The sequence below is a fragment of the Lissotriton vulgaris genome, chromosome 10 (genome assembly GCF_964263255.1).
Source record: "Lissotriton vulgaris chromosome 10, aLisVul1.2, whole genome shotgun sequence".
Classification (NCBI taxonomy): Eukaryota; Metazoa; Chordata; class Amphibia; order Caudata; family Salamandridae; genus Lissotriton; species Lissotriton vulgaris.
The window spans coordinates 210,958,584-210,978,744 of record NC_141698.1 but is presented as its reverse complement, the minus strand read 5'-3'; the positions used below and the strand labels follow the sequence as shown (position 1 = coordinate 210,978,744).

Sequence of the window (20,161 nt, the reverse complement as noted above, 5' to 3'; positions counted from 1 at the left end):
CTATTTTCTCTTAAAGGTCAGTGCACCCCTCAGAAGCAAGGCGCCCTGGGCCGGGGGCCAGCTTGCACATGGCTAGATACGTTCTTGTATCACACTTGGCTTGGGATCCTTTCCAGCTGTTGCGGGGTGCATTCCTGCTCAGGCCTGAACCCAAATGATGCGGAGTGGGACAGAGCAGCACAGGCAGGCTCTGAAGATGAAACTACGCCTCTGTCTCAGAGGGACATCTCTGTCACTGCCCCAGGGCAGCAGTCCTAAAAGAAAAGAGCAGAAGTGAAAGCACAGCCAGGCCAACAAAGGTTGGGGCAGGGCTGCTTAATGGATCAGGGAGGAGATGGATGGGGGGGGCTATTCTATTATGGAGCACAACCGTGCCTTGGCTGCGGTTTAAGTCGAATGACATGGCTCCTCTGATGCTCTTCGATGTTAGATTATTTTATGCCTTATTTAACTTTTCAAAGCCAGCACCATAAAAAGAATGTGTCACAGCAGAGCTCAGATCACGGCAGGCTTGGGTGTCGACAAGGGCCGAGAACATGATGTTGGTGGGAAACAAGCAAGAAAGAACAAGTGAATCACTGTGGGGAGGGGGGAGGAGAAATGCGAGTCACGTTAGAGGGAGCAGAGTGGGAGGGGGTGGGGAGCAGAGCCTTTGAAGAGCGGAGAAGCAGATTGCCTTCAAGGCAAGTGTGAAGCAGTGGGCGGGGAAGCACAGGAGCAAATGATACGGTCGGGTCTGATGCAATGATGGCAACCGCGCTGGGGAAGTCTGTGGGAGGGAGGCTGAGGCTTTGAGGTGGGGAAATGCACGTGCTTGTGGTCACGTGATTTCACGTGAACTGTTGGAAATCCGCACTGTTTAACTTTCTGGTTTCACCCCAATAGGTCTCTCTGCAAGACCTAAAAATCGGGAGAATGGGGCCTTGAATCGGGTTACTGGCATGTATGGGCTTTGGAAGTGTGCTGCTGCAGGATTTGACATTTCAAACACAAATACATGTTTTTTTCATACCTTTCAGAAGCATGGAGCGCAATGTCAAGCAGAGAGAGGGTGATGCAAGTGTTGTGCACTGGCCTGACACGTTGCTGGCAGTGCATGCCCCCCCGCCGCGTGACAGCCCTGGCTAAAACAGCTTCTTGTGCACACACACAGACCCCCCCCCAACCAATACTTCACAGGTCTTTAAGAGAGCATTCCCTTGTTAATTACGCTTTGTTGGTTTTTCACCACTTCTAGAGCCCATGCATGGCCACTGACTATTGCTGGAAGAATTGGCACTTTACACAATACCAAGCCCTGTCAGCTGAAACCCAGAGGAATCGGGTTTTTGCTTGCAGGAATCGGGAGGCGGGAGACTAGCCTTGAAATCGGTAGTCTCACGCCTGAATCGGGAGGATTGGCATGTCTGTAAATATTTTTCATCTGACTTTTTGCATATAACATACCGGCTTATAGATCAGTATGCTGTAATCAGTGCATGGAAACAAATATATTTTGGTCTCTCTGCCTTGCTCAGATGGATTTTTGTATTTACAATGAAAGTCCTGCACAATTTGGCAGAATTGCCGGTATTTAGTGAGACAATGCAAGGATCACATTGACAAAGAAGGCGCAGGATATGTGGCGGAGACACTCATCTGGTCAACACCTTTCATGACATAGGCCTCACTATAGCGATACTAGTGTCCGCCATCCGCGAGCACTTACAAACGACTTCTGTTCCAGACACCGAACATTTGTTGGAGATGTAATTAAATGCCATGAGGAAACATCATCATCCATACATAAATGATTCTCGGCAGCGCATTTTGATTTTTGGCACCATTCGTAATAAGTCTGGATCTAGCGCAGTGGCACGCCGCTAAGTGACGGTGCAGAGCACACATCGATCTCTGGGACTCAGTACTACTACTGAACTTGGCCATAATAATCAGATTGACAAAAAGAAAAGAAAAAAAAGAAGAGGTGCCTTGGTGACTGAGTACTTGATCTACATTAATACTATTTTAATATTTGGTGGTTTTATAGAACACCTGTCTCTAGAGGTACTGTACATTCATCATGCTGTTATACTATTGAATACCAATCAGAATCAGACCTTCGTGACGTAATTTATATATATATATATCCATGTATAAGGGGTAGGTATATTTATATATCCATCAATGTATAATGAGTAGCTTCTTGTTTCCTTTTTTTATTTTTTTTATTTATTATTCATCATCAGAAAATACAAATCCACACGGTTCCAACCAATTATTTCGTTCCATATACACATTCCATTTAACAAGTATACATCATTGAAAAAAATTCCCAAGTCATATAAATCTTTACACAAACAAGTTAAGGTTAATGAGAGCGAAAAAACCAAAAGAAAGAATTATTACAATATTTTAGAATAGATTACCCCTCTATTCTTAATTTCCAATGCTCTACCGGTGCCCAGATCCGTTTACCTAACTGCATCTCTTTACGGCATTTTTTTTATCATACAGAGATTTCTCCAGTGTATACATTGATAACATTCTTATGAGCCATTGGTTAAATGACGGGGGGTTAGGATCCTTCCACAGGGTTGCTATACAGAGTTATGGCCATTGCAATAAATATAAATTCTTGATGGGGGATATCCTGCCCTTCTCTCCCAACACCCAAAATCATAATCTCATTTGTGTAGCTAATTGATATCCTTAGTTCATCCCTAAAAAATGTTTCGATCGCCTGTATAAAAGGGTTTAATTTTGGACATGCTGAGAACATATGAATAGTATCCGCCTGTATACTTTGACATCTGGGGCAGGATATTCGACCGATTCCCCCCCATTGTTCTATTTTATATGACGTATAATATAATTCATAATAGGTTTTATAACATTGTGCTTGTAGATTAGCAACCTTGACAATAGAATTAGTAAACTGCAACGATTTTCCCCCTAATTTCCCAATAGATTTAACTTCCTCCTCCATTTATCAAAAACTTTAATCCTATTGTCTTCTTTGTATTCACTCAACACCCCATACAATTGTGAGATTGAGCAACCCTTCTCATTTTGGATATATTCCATCAGATTCTCTCTTTTAAAATTAGCTCCCCCAGGCAATTTCCTTTGTATTACTGACCTAATCTGCAGGAATTTTAAAAAGTCTCTACGTTCTAACTTATATAATTGGCATGCCCTTTCAAATGAAACTATACCAGAATCATCTATTATGTCTCCTATAATGCGCACCCCAGAACTATCCCATCTTTTCATAACTTGATCATGAAACACTTCAGGGAGAAGCTCGTTTTTATATAGAGGTGTATAGAAGCTCATCAGTCCTAACTTAATTTTTTTCCGGACCATAGACCATACTGATATAGCTGCTGCAAAAACCTTGAACTTTGTTCTTTTGTAATAGTTAAATTCCTTAAATGTAAGTAGTCCTTTATTGGAATCTCTTACTAGTAAGTCATATGTATCTGGTATACCAAGACCATCCCGCCATCTATCATTAATGTTTCCCCCAAGAAGTCCTCTAAGATACTGCAAGGATGCTGCTAGATAATATCCTTTAAAATCTGGAACCGCTAAACCTCCCTTTTCCTTAGAAAGTGCCAACATTTTTATGGACCTCAGAGTTTTACCTTTTGCCCATATAAATCGATTGCAGACCCTTTCAATATCCTTAAACCAATTATTGTGAAATATTAAAGGAATAGTTCGAAAGAAATATAACATTTTTGGAAGAAGTAACATCTTAATTATATTGCAGCGTCCAATTATTGTAAGATGTAAGTTATCCATCCTATCTAGATCTTGTTTGGCCTTTCTGATCACCGGAGTCAGGTTTTCCTCGACCAGCTTAGATAAATTAGATGTTATAGTTATGCCCAAGTAAACAGCTGAATCTGTGACTCTTTCATCAATTATTGCGGCAAATTGGTTAATAACTATCTGTGTTTTAGTGTGGTTCAGTTTATACCCAGACCAAAGCCCATATTTGTTTGCCTCTTTTTCTATTTCCACTAACGCTGTTGCTGGGGTAGGTGACGCAATTGCTAGGTCATCTGCATAACCCAGGATTTTCGTCTCATAGCCATTTAATACGATAGGACATATGAGCCCGTTTCTTTCTATATGTCTTATAAAAGAATCAATGTAACAGGCGAAGAGCAGTGGTGAACACGGGCAACCCTGCCTAGTTCCTTGCTTGATGTTAATATTTTCACTCTGTTTCCCCGCTACTCTGACCTTTATGACCGGGCTTCTATATAGCGCTTTCAATCCCCCTATACACTTTTGCCCAAAGTTAAGTTTATACATTGTTGTCCAAAGAAAGCCCCACGAGACCCTATCAAAAGCTTTTTCTGCGTCCAAAAGTATTAAAGACATAGGGTCTCGTGAGGCTTTCGTTCCATCAAACAGGGTAATTACCTTTCTAATATGATCGGCTGTCCCCCTGCCTGGAATGGACCTGTGTTGGCGGGGTGAGATCACTTTTCCGATTATCAAGCTAAGCCTATTAGCCAATATTTTCGAGTAGGCCTAGGTATCGCTATTCATCAGACTGATCGGTATATATGACCCGGGATCGGTAGAAATTTTATTCTTTTTTAAGAAAACCACCATTGTCGCTTCGCTCCAGGATCCAGGCGGTTCAGCTCCTTCCTGGATCAAGACCATAAGTGTATTTATTTCCCCCCTAATATTACAAAGAATTTCTTATAAAATTCGAAAGGTATAAGATCGGGTCCTACAGCTTTCCCTGATGGCAGACCACTAAAGGCCGTTTGAATTTCTTCTCGGGTAAACTTTGTCTCCAAGCTAACTCTATCTTCCTCTGTAATTTTATCTAATAAAGCCTCTTCCAAATATCTCTCTATATCCCTCGTTCTTGGGTCTTCTCCCTCTTGTTCATAAAGTTTCTTATAAAAGTTCTGAAACACTGCACAGATTTCCTTTGGGTTTTTAACTACCACCCCTCTTTCTGTGATCATTTCTGTTATCTGTCCCTTAGTAGCTGCCTGTCAAGTTCTTATCGCCAGGGTGCGTCCAACTTGCTCATTATATTCATATTGCTCTTCCCTCCTTGCTAAGAAATTCTCGGCTGCTCTTGCACTGTATACTTCCCCTACTACTACTTTAACCATGGCTAAATTTTGAGTCACCTCTGTCACATCCCCTTTAGCTACTAGAATCTTTATCAGGTCTTCCTCCGACTTCACCACAGCCATTATCTTCTTCTCTATTAGTTCTTTTTGCAATTTATTACGTTTGAGAGAGTAGCTTAATGTTTCTCCCCTTATACCAGCCTTCATCGCGTCCCTTACAATTGAAGGTCGTGCCGTGCCCCTGTTATGCCCCAGAAATTCTTTTAACCAATTTTCCATAAGGGAAACATACTCAACATCATATAATAAAGCTCTCTTAAATGACCAAGAAGTTAGATTTATCTTTGCGTTTGCCAGAGCACCCTTCAGGGCTAAAGGGTTGTGATCCGACATTAGTCTTGGTAGTTTTTTTATTGTAACCATCGGTAACAGTGCAGGTGAAATAAAAAAATAGTCAAGCCTTGCTACTATTTTATGAGGGGCAGAGTAATATGTGCTACCTCCCTCTCCCATAAGCTGCTCCCAGGTGTCAGTTAAGCCATTATCTCTCATAAGACTGACTAAGGCTCTATGACTTTTTTTTTCCGCCCTTTAAACCTGCCCGCATCATCCTTCCACAGCCCTTCAAGACCATTTATATTTAGATCACCACACAATATGATCGGAAGTGGCCAGCTAGGTAGCCGTTCATTTATTTGGATGAAAGTATCAGGATCATCCACCGTAGGTGCATAAATTGAACATAAAGTAAAATTCAAATTTTGTGCTTGTAGTTCAGCCAGGACCCATCGACCATATTTGTCTACCTGCTGTTTTTTCAACTTAACACTATTTCCTCGAGCCAATATCTCTACCCCACGTGTCCTCGTACCCTGGGTAGTGCATGCCAGTACCAAATAACCCAATTGCTCCAGTAAATATTTCTGCGAAAACTCGACATGCGTTTCTTGCAGGCATATTAAATCCGCTTGCAATGTTTTGAAGTATTCTTTCAGCTCTCATCTTTTCTTCGCATCATTTAAACCACAAACATTAATTGTGACTATGCGCAAACACTTTAGATTTTTTAACCATATTTTTCTCTATTTCTTTTTTGTCCCTATTCTGTTTAGTAAACCATCTACATTTTCCCTTCAGTGTCTGAAATTCTCTCCCACCACCACTATACAAAAGTTTCCTCCTTTCCTGATGATGAATTTTTCCCCTTTTCCCCCCCCCGTAGCAGAACATACCCCCCTCTCACCCCTCCCTCCCCCCAACATTTCTTGAGGCATCCTGGGACAGAAGGGGTCCCCAGGTGTGGGCGTCCGAGTGATCCAAGTATCACCGTCTGCTCGATCGGCTGAATTATAAAAAAGCATTAAACATATAACATCTCAGATGGCTAGCTTTTTCCCTCCTATTTTCTTGATTCAGAGAATTCATGCAGGTAGACCTCCGCTTGGATCTCACTTGTAAAGTTCCTTGTTGTTCCTTTGTAAAGTACTCTTAAGCGTGCTGGATTTATCAGCTAAACAGTTGCTCCAATCTTTTCAAATGGGGCAAAGAGTTGCCTCAACCTCCAGCGGCGTTCGACCGGACGAACAAAGAACTTGTTTCCTTGATATTCTTTTTTACTCGTCGGTCGGGCCAGGTCGTAGATCGCTTCACGTAAAAGAAAATTTCCGAAGCAAACCAAGATAGATCTTGGATACTGGTTTTCTTTTAGAGATTGCTTGGGGAGTGTAAGTGGAAAACGATGAGTGCGTTGAACTTCACGTTCCAATTCCCATGTTTGAAGTTCAGGCATAGTAGACTTTAAGAGGTTGATAATATATCCCTTCGGATCATTTCCCTCTGTACCTTCTGCAATTCCCAAGAAGCGGAGGTTATTTCTTCTCCCCCGGTTCTCGAGATCCTCCACCTTTGTCACTAAATCTTCAATAATACCAGCTTGGGACTTTTCTCTACTTTGAAGTTTAATAACATTTGCTTCCAGATTTTCTGTGCGACTTTCCACCGAAGCCATTCAGTCCACTATCTCAGTACAAGTATTATCCACCTTTTGGATAGCACCTTGGAGTTGTTGGATAGCATTGTGATTCCTTTGGCTATCCGTTTTAACATCTGAGTGAAAATCCTTTATGGTCTTCAGGACCTCACTCAACGATGGTTCTACAGAAAATCCTAGTTTGCCAGTATCGCGATGATGTCTTTCCGTGCCCTTTTCAACTGTCCCACTGTTCGGATTTTTAAGTTCTGTGTCTCCTATAAATGTGGGAGTCAGGCTTTTCCGGAAGTGTCCAGACTTTTTCTTTGTTTGGTCCTGGTTGCTCCCCTGATCCGTTGTTTCATCATCCAGTGGTTTGTGAAGTTTTCTATGTTTTGATTTTTTTTCTCCACCTTCTTTTTAGATATCAAATCCCGACCAGATTCTTCATTGCTCTTTGTATCTCTCTGATATGTCTGATCGAATACTTCAAGATTGGCTGTTGGTAAATTTTCGTCCTCGCTAATCGCACTTGTGTCTCCCATTTCACTAGAAATTGATAAGCCAGTTTCATAGATTTCAGAGTTAGATTCCTCTGACGATTCTTCACTCCCAGTTTGTAGCTTTTTATCTCCAGCTATGGTTTGTCCAGTAGCGGACATATAGTCCGGATCCTGCTCCAGAACTTGATTATCCAAATCTGCTGCCATTTCTGCGCTTGCTCTATTTACAGTTATTTCATCTATGGTAGTCTTAGTCTTATTCTTCTTTGCAACCAGTAGCTCCCCATTCTTAATGTTGTTGCTGTTGTTGCTGTTGCTATTGTCACTTTTATTGCCTTCATACAAAGCTTCCTTTGAGACTGGTACGAATATATTAGAGATCCTTGGTTGTGTTTCATCCCGCAATCCAGTTAGTTTTGCTGCTGCCTTCAGGTTTTTAATAGTTTGCAACCTCTTAGCCTTTTTAACCAAATGTTCCGCCTTTTCATAAGCTTGATCGTCGAATTTTTCTTCGGGGTAACATTCATTTATCTGTTCCTGTTTCTTCTGTTTTCCCCTCTCACTCTCTTTCTCCTTCTCAGCAGTTTTTATGACAGTTTTGCTTTTGATTTTCTCCATATTTTTTTTATGTTTTGCTTTGCCATTAGCGTTATCCTCGATACCTTCTTTTCCATTTTTAGCCTCTTTAACCTCTTGTGCCTTCAGTCCTCTGGTTTCTGTCCTTCTAATGGTGCTATTATTTTTTAAATGGCAGCTCATCGTTTGTTTTAAGCTACTTTCATAATCCAAAGTTACTGATATATTTTTGGCAGTTATTTTGGCCGCTTCATTTGCTTCTGTCAATTCAATTGCTTCATCCTCTGAGAGCACCTCAGGATTTTCTTGGGCCTCTCTTTTACTCACTGATTTGCTCGGGTTGTTTGAGACATTTTCTGTGTGATTTGTGTTTGAGTTTGAGTTTGTATTTGAGTTTGTAGCTCTATTGCCTCCATACAGGTACTTTCAAGTTCATTAGGATCATAAAACCCTGAATTATAGTCCCATTCTTGATTTTCCTTAAAAATGAGCCTTATGGTGATCCTGTATGGCTTTACCCTCCACTCAAACTGTCTTAAACTTTGCCACAGTCTATGCTTATCTTTATCTTTATATATTTTTATATGAAGGCTCTCCTTGTATTTACTCTTACCCCCCGGTTTTCTAGCGTGGATAAACTGAAATGTGCTCATATAGACAATCAGTTTGTTTAGCCTTCGTATCTTACTCCACAAATCCCTATGTCAGCAGATAATTGCAGATAGTTTGTAGACGCTCCCTAAGACCTGCAACCTGGGGTGTGGCGATCTCCCTATACAGCTCCCAGCAAACAGTGTTCCGATGACGTCTCACACAGCCCGCGACAGGCTGAGGGAAACCAGACACAGCACAAATGGAAGTCCAGAAGCGGCTCAGACGCAACTGAATGCGGCCCCTACCCCTCCTTCGCACACGGCCAGGAGGATAAAGGTAAAGTACTACAAGTGAGAAATTTGAAAGCCACGTAATATTCAAACTCTGGCGCATTCCATACCTAGTCTGTACGGGACCCAGTGAATCCGGGAGAGCCGGGAGGGGACGAGAGAGAGAGCGAAATCGGGAAATCACTCACAGGTTTGCAGCGCTGACCAGGATATCACGGTCTACAAATCTGTATCCATGTCCGTAGCGTCGCGTCGCACCCTTAGCGATATTCCCAATTATTACCAAAGCCACCAAAAATATCCTATGCTCCCGCAGCAGTCTTAGGTTCCAGGATTCCAGGATTCATCCGAACGATATCCTAAAACGATATCAGAAGGGTATCTTCCTCGTCACTTCGGTTTTTTTTGGAGTTGAATTTCAGCTCGTGGGTTCCGGAGTTTCCCCCTCAAGCCTAAGTCTGCTAATCCTTTTCTCTGCACGAACTAAACCCTTCTCATAGACGTGAAGGAGACTTGCCATATGAGAGTATCGTCACAAAGGTTAGAACGCTAGGATTTGCAATTTCAATTGCCGTTCAGCTTCCCCCTTATCAGTATACGGCACCAGCCATCACCACCGAAAAGATTTCAGGTCCTCAGACCAGGATCGATGCGACTGCTCACTCCGGCACCATCTTGCCTCCGATTATAATGAGTAGCTTCTAAAACCTAGGACAAGTAGTGTTGATTAAGTAAAACTATAGGTAGAAGATCATTCTGAACTATTTGTCAAAAGGACATTCTTTATTGTATGCATATAGGCAGTCTTACAACTTCAAACAATGTACCACGCAATAGACTCACCTCTCATTTATTTTGCTTCCTCTGACTCTTTTCTCCTGTCCATCTCCAGCACTTTCAAGTGAGAAACTATATTTGAAACTTCTCTCATTGACCTCTGTCTGATCAAGTTTTTTCATGAGGAAATCGTCAGTAACATTTCTATCCCTTTCAGATGTTTTTCTCCCAAGCGGATCCTCTCTCCCCAGAGGAACTCTTCGCGTCTTGTCTGTGGGACTGTAGGATAAGGATTCTGCCAGGACTTTGGCCGCAAAATCTTTGCCGAGGTTCAAGGCAGTATTTGCGGAGCTGCCACCATGGCTGGAGCTTCCCACGCGATCCTGAACATTCGCAACTGGGCCCTCCTGATTCATTTTTAATGGGGCTTCATATTTAGAAGGTGTGATGCACGTGGCACTCGGGGGTCTTCTTACTGTCCGTTTTTTTAAGGAATCCTAGATAGACAAATGTAAAAAAAGACGACTGAACTATCTCTTCACTCCGACTGTACATAATACATTAATTACATTTGCAGGAGATAACAAAAAACGTTTACAATAATGAACTATTAATGAATAATTTAAAGCTGGATACAATAAATTATAAAGGTTACCTATGTCTTTTGATCGTCTGCTCTGAAATCCGGACACGTTTTAAGGCATGGGCAAAGTGGGCTCTGGCTCAGGGCCCCAGCCTTTCAGGAGGCCCCCTGACGGAGCCAGCTATGTTCTGCAGAGAGTCTAGCCCTGATTACCTTGAATCACTTTTAAACAAATTGTTGTAAATAGCATTTTTCTATAATTTATTTTTAACTAGCTTACTGGTTGCTGCGATCTCAGAAGAAAGGAAATTTAAGGAAACTTGTTATGATAACATTTAATTTACATTGTGTCATTTTTATTGAAACATTCATTTTAATATGGAAAACATTTTAAAGTGTTGTTTTAATTCTGTGTATTTATTAGAGTGCTTGTGGATACACAGTATTTTTTGTTTTTCCGTCTGGTGCGTACACCAATAAATAAGAAGGTTTTCTGACGTGTGAGCTGGCCACATACAATGTCCATGTGAGAAGCACGGATACTCCAAATCTATTCCACACACTTGCAGCGATTGTCCTTGTGCTTTGTTGATGGTCATTGCAAAAGCGAGTCGCACCGGAAACTGTAAACGTTCACTATTTGAAAGATTATGAGGGCCCTGGAGGGCCGATATTTAACACATTTGTCTATTTTTTTCTTCTTTTTGCCAGAAACCTTCGTGGGAGCGTAGTCAACAACTTTCTAAAGTTTCATGCCGATTGGATGAATGGTGTAGTAATGCATAAAGGACACACAGACATTCTTTCATTTTTATATTTATAGATGTGTGAGAGTCTATTACAGAAATGTTGCTGACAAAATGAGTTTATGTTTCATGCAACATCCAAAAAAAAGTTTATTTTAGATCAGTACAGGACCTCACATATGAGAAACTGGAGGGTGTGACAGAGATTATTTGCAGTAATATTAGTGAACTGATGTTGTGTTACAATATTGAAAACACCCGTCAATATCCCTGAATATCAGATGTAAACACATTTAGAATTTGAACGAAGAGGGCATGAAAGAGCTGAAACTAGATCATAAAGTAAAAGTTGTTCCGAACAAGGGTCCAAAAATACATTTGGCCCAAGGCTCCCAAACTCCTTAAAACGTCCCTGCTGAAATAGTCTTGGCAAAAGAACTGAAAAAATAATGCAATATTGGGTAATCCTAAAATCCCGATGTCAGCAGGTGACAGTGTGTACAACCCTGCCCGGTGCAACCGCCTACCAACACTATGAGACGGATTCACAAACATTTTGGTATGACCATGTGTGACTCTTTCTTGAGGTACTCTTGTCTTATTCCTGAATTCCAGGCTTGCTCTTGAAGTTCAGGAGTAAGTCAGTAGTACTACAACAGAAAGACACGGCAAATCTTTCTAATACAGGCTTTTCCGGTGAGTAGCTTGCTACTCCAGACCCACAAATGATTAGTGGTGAATTTGTATAGTGAAATATGAAAGTGATTTGAGTGGTGGATATGTTAGACAGTTCTTTGGATTGAGAAGGATAGAAGAGGGAAAATTAAAGGAAATTCAAGATCAGGACCCAAAAATATACACTTAGCTAAATGTTCACCCTCGCAGCAAGAATGCCCACAGCGCCAAGTGAAAAGATGCTCAGTAAGTTTTTGTGTTTATTTAGCCATTATAGCATGAGAAGCGCTTTCACTGCATATATAAAAATATGTTAAAAAAATTACATCATAATATGTACAGCAATAAATGGGCAAATATAGATGAACTCATTTTCTATATAGAGATAACTGTAAATATGTCATAAAAGGCAAAGCTGTGACTAGTTTTGTAAAAAAAACAGAAAATACTTTCTTCATCCAGGAGGATCTAAAGTAGCCGCTATCCAGGGGCGTAGGAGACACTAAAATTCTGGGGGGGGACAGGGACAACCTTGTGGATTTTCCATTGACCCTATACAAATCACCACCCGTTAAACAAATACATTTGCATCGTTTTGAAGTGAAATATTGAGAAAAGCAGGCATGTAGTCACATTTTGCATGTATGCTTTATTGTTGTTTACATTCACATAGTAATCAGACCAAATGTTAAAAAAATTGTATATGAATCTTGCATCTTCATGGACCAAGCAAAAAATGATGCTGACTTTGGGTGAGGGCGTCATGGTTGTAAGTGCATTATGGCTTGAAAAGTACCTGCTGCTGCATTCTTGGTCTCCAGAAATTTTCAGGCAACAATAAAAATGTGAAGATAACTTCGGTGATTGATGATCTTTATTGAGAGAGATCAGAGGTCTGAGTACTGGAAGTTTTGACTCAGGGTAAGGTAGCCACAGTGGGGTAATATGCCCGCTACAAAGATCGTGTACCACGCAGATCATAAAATGCATATAATGTAAATAGGTTAGTGAGTTACTGCTTTTGTCTGAGAGATTCTTTTGCTATTTGCAGTTTATAAGTTAAAATCCTAACACTGAACAGTGAGCTATTAACCGTCATCAAAGAGCTGCATGAAAACTGCAAGGTATAGATTAGAAAGTTATGATTTTTACTCAGCCTTTCATTATCCTAAAGTTTGAAAATGGGTTCATTAGGATGGAAATCAATTCTTATTATTAAAGAGAACCCCCAACCATGGTGTTATGTTTTAAATTCTGGGTTTGTGCTTCTCTAGTGTTGCAAAGCCATCTGTGCCCTGGGCACTCCCCAACTTTTTGCTGACTGGTACTGGTGGTACCGGACTCTGACTGACCCTGGCCTCTGACTAACCAAGCCCAGGGCCAGTGCTATGTTGAAAGAGACACTTACAAATACAGTAAAACACCTAAATACACTAGGGTGCACTATGGGTTAGGGTACCTCCATGATTGACATGACCTCTCCTATACGGCCCTAGTACATAATAGGGCATGGGGATTGAAACTACCTTTAAGTCCCTAGTATATACTAGGATATAGTGGTTTAGAGGCCAGAATCCCTTCCTGCTCTTGCATGTGTGCACTGCTGAAGCCTGAGGTCAGTTTAAAAGCAGACCCGTGTTGGAGGACTTCTTTTAAAATGCAAATTGTGCCCAATCTTGACTTTTGGGTTTAGGGCACTTACAAATTGATAAACTACAATGTTGGGGCACATTAGGTATCCCCAGGGGTTCCCCTAGGTGACCTAGGGGTTAGAGGTCAGGTATCTACAAGGAGGGCCCTTATAAAATGAGTGTTATATGCCCTGGGTTTAGTGAAATTGCACATTTCACTGCCTACATTGTAGTATAGTGCTTCCCAAAATCGGTTTTTGTGCTAGGAGCACTGTGAAGTGAGGATCTGTAATATTTTGATATAATCAGAACCCCTAAAGTCTTTCCTATGTATTCTAGGGGTGGGGGGCCTGTAGATATAAGGAGGATCCTTATACAGGCCCTGGTATTGGAGAAATTGGCCAGTCAATTTTTCCATTGCAGATCCCCAACCCATAGGTTAACATTGCAAGATGTTATTAATTAATAACTGGAGAAAGGAAAGCCATACAACTAGGATTAAAGGAATCAGAAGAATGTTAATGATAAATGCAACAATGTGGTATTGTTAAATTTATTCAAAAATGTACAGACAAGAAGTTATAAGATTTTCTTGTCTGCAAGCCACAATTCAACCCTTAGTGCCCTGCCTTGATTTGTCAGAGGTAAATGGATTGGACTGGCTGTTTGAAGAGGTGATAAATAACCCCTGGAGTTAGGTGGCCTGGCTGAGAGTAGAGGTTGCTGGGCATAGGAACGCCAGAGCCAGGGGGAGTGGTAGTAAACAATGCTCTTCAAGAGAAGGAGACAAGCTGGAAAAATCACTTTCATTTACACCTCTCCCACAGCCGGATGGGGGGATTAAGGATGAATTCCCAGATGTAAGGGGAGTGGACCTAGGTATATGAAGCAATCCTGTAGGCTGGTTGAGTTAGTTCTGCTCCCTCTGCTGGAAAATCAGCCATGATGAATTTTGGAGAAATGATGCTCTCTTTGGGAAAATAATGCCCCACTTTAGAGGATGTGGTCATACCCTGGAGCATTGCCCTGCACCTCATTGGACAGGAGTGTCCTCCTTCTTGACCCAGAGAACTTGGAATAAGTATATGAAAGGGACAAAGCCTCTCAGATGATGCTGCTTCAAACTTGGGAGAAGAAGGGTCCCTGCTGAGGAGTTTGATTTGAACCAACCAGGCTCTGGACTGAAGATTGTGCCTGTTGCACAATCTGGAATTACAGTCCTATTGACTACCTTGCTTCAAAAGGACTAAAGAGTGGACTCCCTGCAAGCTGAAGGTTAACAGAGCTAACCTGGCCCACCAAGAATCCCCAGCCTAGAGAACTACCAGTGAATTTGAAAGGGTTTTGTCCAAGTGGATTGTGGTAACTGAAGTCCATTTCAAGGACCATCTTGGAGATTCCAGACCCGTGGAGTAAGTTTTGGACACTTTGAGACCCTTTGGAAAACTTCAAGGAAGAAGTACCAGAGGTTTGGAGAAGTTTGGAGAAACTTTCGTAAAAAGCTCTATAAGTGGACCGACTCACTCTGGACAGCCAAGCCGACAACCATCAACCATGAGTTGGCCTGCCGCCCAGGTTCTTCCGGCTGAAAAGCTCCACGGGGTCCGACTTCCACAGTTTGATCGGGCATAGGTAGAAACCCAAGCTGGCCAACCCTCACCGAATACAGCCTAGTGAAAAGCATTGAGGGACCCTGCAAGAAAAAGCTCTGCAAACATTTCTAATTCTGAACTTAGAAAAGGTGACTGGGCCAACCATGAGAGCCAAGCCACCCACCATCAACTGTGTGCCAGCCTGCATCCCTAGCTCGTACCGCTGGAAAGCTCCGCAGGTTGGACTTCTATAAGTTTGACTGGGAGTTCGTTGCAAGACAAGCTGGCGAACCCTCACAGAATCAGGGGTGGCTGAGAGCTTGGACGGACCCCGTGAAGAAAAGCTCCAGAAAAATTTCTAAGTCAGAAAGTAAAAACTTTGACCGAGACCTACCGCAAGGAGTAGCCCCTGCAGGGCTTCATCGTGGTCGGCCTAAAACTTTGACTTTGAGCAGGTCCAGCATGACCAGATGTACCAAAAGGGGATATACGTTCTATGTGCTATATCGTGCAAAAAATGTTAAAAGTCATATTCCTGTTTCCCTGCATTGGACTTTTTCATTTTAAAGAAAAATATATTTTTTAATTTTATAAATTGGTGTTGGATTTTTATTGTGTTGTGTCTTAATTATTTACTGAATTGGTGTTTTTAAATGCTTTACATACCTGCTAACAGCCAAGCTAGCAAGGGTTGAGCATGAGAATAATTTTCAAAGACTAGTATGGCGCTATATATTGAGGTAGTGTCCTTATTGCCGGGGACAGATATACATTTGCCCCTACTATTAACCCACTTTCCAACATCCAGACCAAGCACTCTTAAACAATAATGTCTACAAGTATGGATGACATGTGACTCCTACACCCTGTAGTTTTATTTAACATTTCCTATACACAGATTTACACACCTATAATTGACTGCCTCTGTGTAATGTGAATGATGTAAAGTGTTGACACCCTGCACCGGTATGAGTGGCGCTATAGAACTAATTGAATGCTTCTGAGAGAGTAGTTATGGAGACTAGGGCAGCACTATTAAAGGGTGGTAGTGAGTGAATCTGTGTCGGAGCTGGGTTGTTGAATACTAAGGCTGTCTATCGGATTTCATCTCCTGCCTCCTTTATCCACCAACATACTCTCCCTCCACATTATCTCACTCTTCCAGGTTCTTTCTCATCTTTGCTTTCTCCTTATTCTCTGTTTTCCATATATCCCTTCCTCCTTCTGCCAACAACTCTTGATGCCTTTCTCTTGTTCAGTTTTACAGTCTGATGGTTTAAATAATGTACCGGTCTCTAACAAAGAATACAGTTCATCTCACCTGCAGACACCAACTTAAATTAAGCATCATTAGCTTGCAGCCCACAAAGGAAATGCCAGAGTGGCTATTCCGGCCCTTTCTGCATTGTATATCCTTCCTGAAGAGCAGATAGACCCTTTTCTCTCCTTTCTGCAAGACACAAGGATCCTAGCCTTCTCCCTTCCCTATGGAAGGGAGAAGTGTGCGTGGCGATCGGTCTCTCCGAGTGCCAGGGAACCGCCCGCCATTGGAATATGGCGGGCAGTAATACAGTCATCAATGATGGTGGGACTGTCAACGATGCAGTGATGTGGCAGTCCCACCACCATTATAATCACCCCCTGAGTTTAATGTGCATGCAAATCCAACATTACCAACCCCTGGTAAGTTGCACTACTAGTGCTGAAAAAGTCCAATGGAGGTACCAATGACAAGGTAGACTGGCCTCAAGGGTCTTGTGACCTCAGTGACAGAGTCACTGTCGCTCTAGTGTGTGCTTCTTCGTATGCCTGCTCGCAAGACTGGAGATGAACTGCATGGATTGTGGTGGACAGGCCTTCAAGGTTAACCCACACTTGTCACCGTTAGGGTCCACCTGCTGCTGCTAAGACACCAGGGCTTCTAAGGTCTATCGGGCCTTCTAAGGTGTAGCATCGGAATGAGCTCTGTCAGGAGTGTGGACTGGTGAACTGGTCATGAAGGCTGAAAATGGTGCTCCAGTTCCAAATTTGGCAGCTCTGGCCAGAGTGCCACATCCTGTCCCCCACTGAACACCATACTGCCCTACTGGGTTAAACTGGCACTGCCTTCAGCTACAACTCAATTGTGCTGAGACTCAATTCAAATTATGCATTGGACAAGAGTAAAATGCTGCCTGAAAAAAAGTAACAACACCCTGTAAAAAGCAAACACTGAATGCAAGGATGAGCAAAGCATGTGAAATGTAAGCAGGAACAACAAGGTTACCTTAAATGTTTTAAACTCATTATTCAGAAATCAGTAAGTGATTATACCTGAAAAGTTTTGGACAGGACTACAGGACTAGGAAGGGCCGTTTCAATGTCCATTGCTTATATTATTATAAAATATAAGCAGTTTGGTTTATAAAAGACCAAATCCATTAAAATAGAGCAATGGTACACATTTTATAGGCTAAAATAATTAAAACAGTTGAAAACACTCATATTAAACGTTTTCCAGTCCACCAGGTATTGCAGTCCCTTTATGAATGGTGCACTTCCCCACCCTGAGAAAACAATGTTGTTCAAAGAAAGAAGATAAAAAGAAACTAGCGCTTCACTGGAAAACTCTGTAAAGCAGCGCTAAGGTGCATGGGTGTGAATAACAATCTGGCCTGTCTGCTGACCACTCTGTATTTCTTTATTTGGTTATTTAATATTTTTTCTTATTTTGATACTTTTTTCTCTCCATCCCGAGGTTGTACTTTGGAATAGAACCCTGTCAGAAAATGAGGACATTTCCAGCTAAAGTGTTCTGCTCATTTTTGGATCCATTTCACGGGGGAACAAATAAAGAAAATGAGAGGCAAGAGAGCGTATGTAACAGCTGTCTTTTGAAATCCACACAAAGATAAGCGAGACAGCGACAGAAAGAGATGGAGGAATAAGGAGAGAGAGAGAGAGGGGGGGGAGGGGGGGAGGAGGGAAGCTACCAGAGGCTGAGCAGGAGAAGCGGACACTGCCCTTGCCTTCTCTGGGAATGACGGAAAAGAGACAAGAGTTTTTTCTGTTCTCTGCCCTTCCCAGACTGGCTAAGCCTTACGGCAGAATAACAAAGGGCAGAGGGCGGGTGGCCTCTTTGACTGCAGGCAGGTGAATCACACGTCAAGTACAGGGCCATTAGGTAGCGCTTTCACGCCCTAATAGCCCTGTGCATAACAGAAGGGAGAGGGGAAATTCTTTTGTCCCCTCGTCCCCCCCACCCTTGTCCCCCGTGTCCCCCCACTCCAAAATCTGGGGGGGATATGTTCCCCACGTCCCCCACAGTTCCTACGCCCATGCCGCTATCCACAAAGTCAATGGAGTGCATCTCCAAGGTGAAGACATGAATTTTAGGGATGGGGTGTATCGTTTCGAAACAAAAGGTTCTAGATCCGGCAAATAGATCAACAGTAAAAATGCCACACTGACTGTACAAGTGGTTGTATGAAGTTTGAGAAAATGGGTACCTCTTGTGAACTGGAAATGGGGCCTGCCATCATTCCCCGAACGATTCGGCCAGATCTCGGCCTGGAAATATCTGCTGTCTTCATCTCTCCTAAGGGTTCTGTAGATTTCACTTTATCTTCTGCAGTATTTCTGAAGTTGGTTTTCTCCTTTGTCTCTCCTTCTGAGGATGAGCCACTGCTTACTGCACCAGTTGTAGATTCTTTACTTGAAGCATGGTGTTTCAATGACTGGACTGAAATATCACCAACAGATCTATTACAAAAAAGATGAGACATTTAACAAGTTCAAATTGTCCATATTGATTGTCTCTTTACTAGTGTACTCAAGGGTTCCTTGTCAGTACAGAGCAGATTAGAAATGATTATGGAGGTGGATGATACAGAACATGCAGTTAAGAACAAACCCAATACATTTGCCATTCTGTACCTGTTCTTTGCGCACAAGGTGCAGGATGGTCCACAATACTGAATTCAACATTAATTAGTCGTACAGCATATTGATATTTTTTGGGGTGTGTTCTCATTCGAGGGTGTCCGACTTTTATGCCACTACAGTAAACAATGCCTCCGAAACATATTTTACAGTCCAGTTTGGGAGAGGTGTAGAAATTGCATTCCCCAAGTCATGCAACTGGCATGCCAGTGGACTAGGAGCGTCATAGGCACCTCTTAGACTGGGGCAGATGAAGCTGGCATCCTGTAAAGACAGGCCTGGTTCCTTGCAGCTGACAAACAGGTCTGTGACCGTGGGTGTTGCTTCCTACCTACAATGGTGTCATTAAGCCCCTGTGCAATGGTGAATGGTCATTCTGCTCCATATTGTGGAAAAGCAGCTGACACATGAAGTGGTCACATAGTTTCATGATAAAGTCACCAAAAGGAGATGTATGTGTCTGACGGTCATCTTATTGCTACTGCTATAATATGTGATACACTGCAAAACTGTTTTCTGGGCACATCAAGCAACTGATGTACCTAATAGTATCAAAGCCTGGCATCATTTTGTGAAATACTGAATCTGCGCTTTCAGGTGATGTGAGAAATTGGGTAGTTGGTTGAGGGGGTTGTGGGCTCTTCTCAAGCAACAGCAACAAGCCTTCACATAGTGAACCACAAAATTTCACTAAATTAACCTGTGTTTAACCCTTTGGTTAAGCACAGGTTATTTACCCCCATTGAGCATTGCTGCCAAACAGGGAGACATCAAATACAAAGGTGATGCTTTCGGTCATTAAATAAAAAATGCCACACAAGGGTGGATGTTACAGGCCCCCATCCCATCTTATTGGCACAAATGTTTCATGCTAAGCTGAGCAAAATAATTTACGTAGAGGTACATATTCCTATATGGAAAATGGCTGAATTATAAAAAACACATCTGCAGCTATAATGTAAAAGACGCCTTTATTCTTAAGCACATTTCCATAGTAAAATACCCCTATAGATACACAAAATGAGTTAACATTAAGGATGTTTCCATCACTAAAGTGAAAGATCATTGCATGGTCAGGTACAGAGTAGAATTCCAACAATGTGGGGTTTTCACCCCTCACCTGCATGAGCCCTATGAGGGTCCTGTGGTCTGTCTGAATCCAGATGTGAGTCCCGAATCGCTTCTTCAGTGCCCATACCACAGCAATT

General features: G+C 42.1%; 1 protein-coding gene across 1 annotated transcript in view; it reads right to left on the bottom strand.

The window, feature by feature from the left end:
* Nucleotides 1–20,161, bottom strand: part of MINDY4 (MINDY lysine 48 deubiquitinase 4) — a 718,486-nt gene that overhangs the window by 582,374 nt on the left and 115,951 nt on the right. The window contains exons 4-5 of the mRNA XM_086940895.1: nucleotides 18,521–18,773; nucleotides 9,872–10,302 (exon numbers count right to left, since the gene is read on the bottom strand). Coding sequence (XP_086797021.1) covers nucleotides 9,872–10,302; nucleotides 18,521–18,773 — 684 coding nt within the window. The remainder of the gene's footprint in view (nucleotides 1–9,871; nucleotides 10,303–18,520; nucleotides 18,774–20,161) is intronic.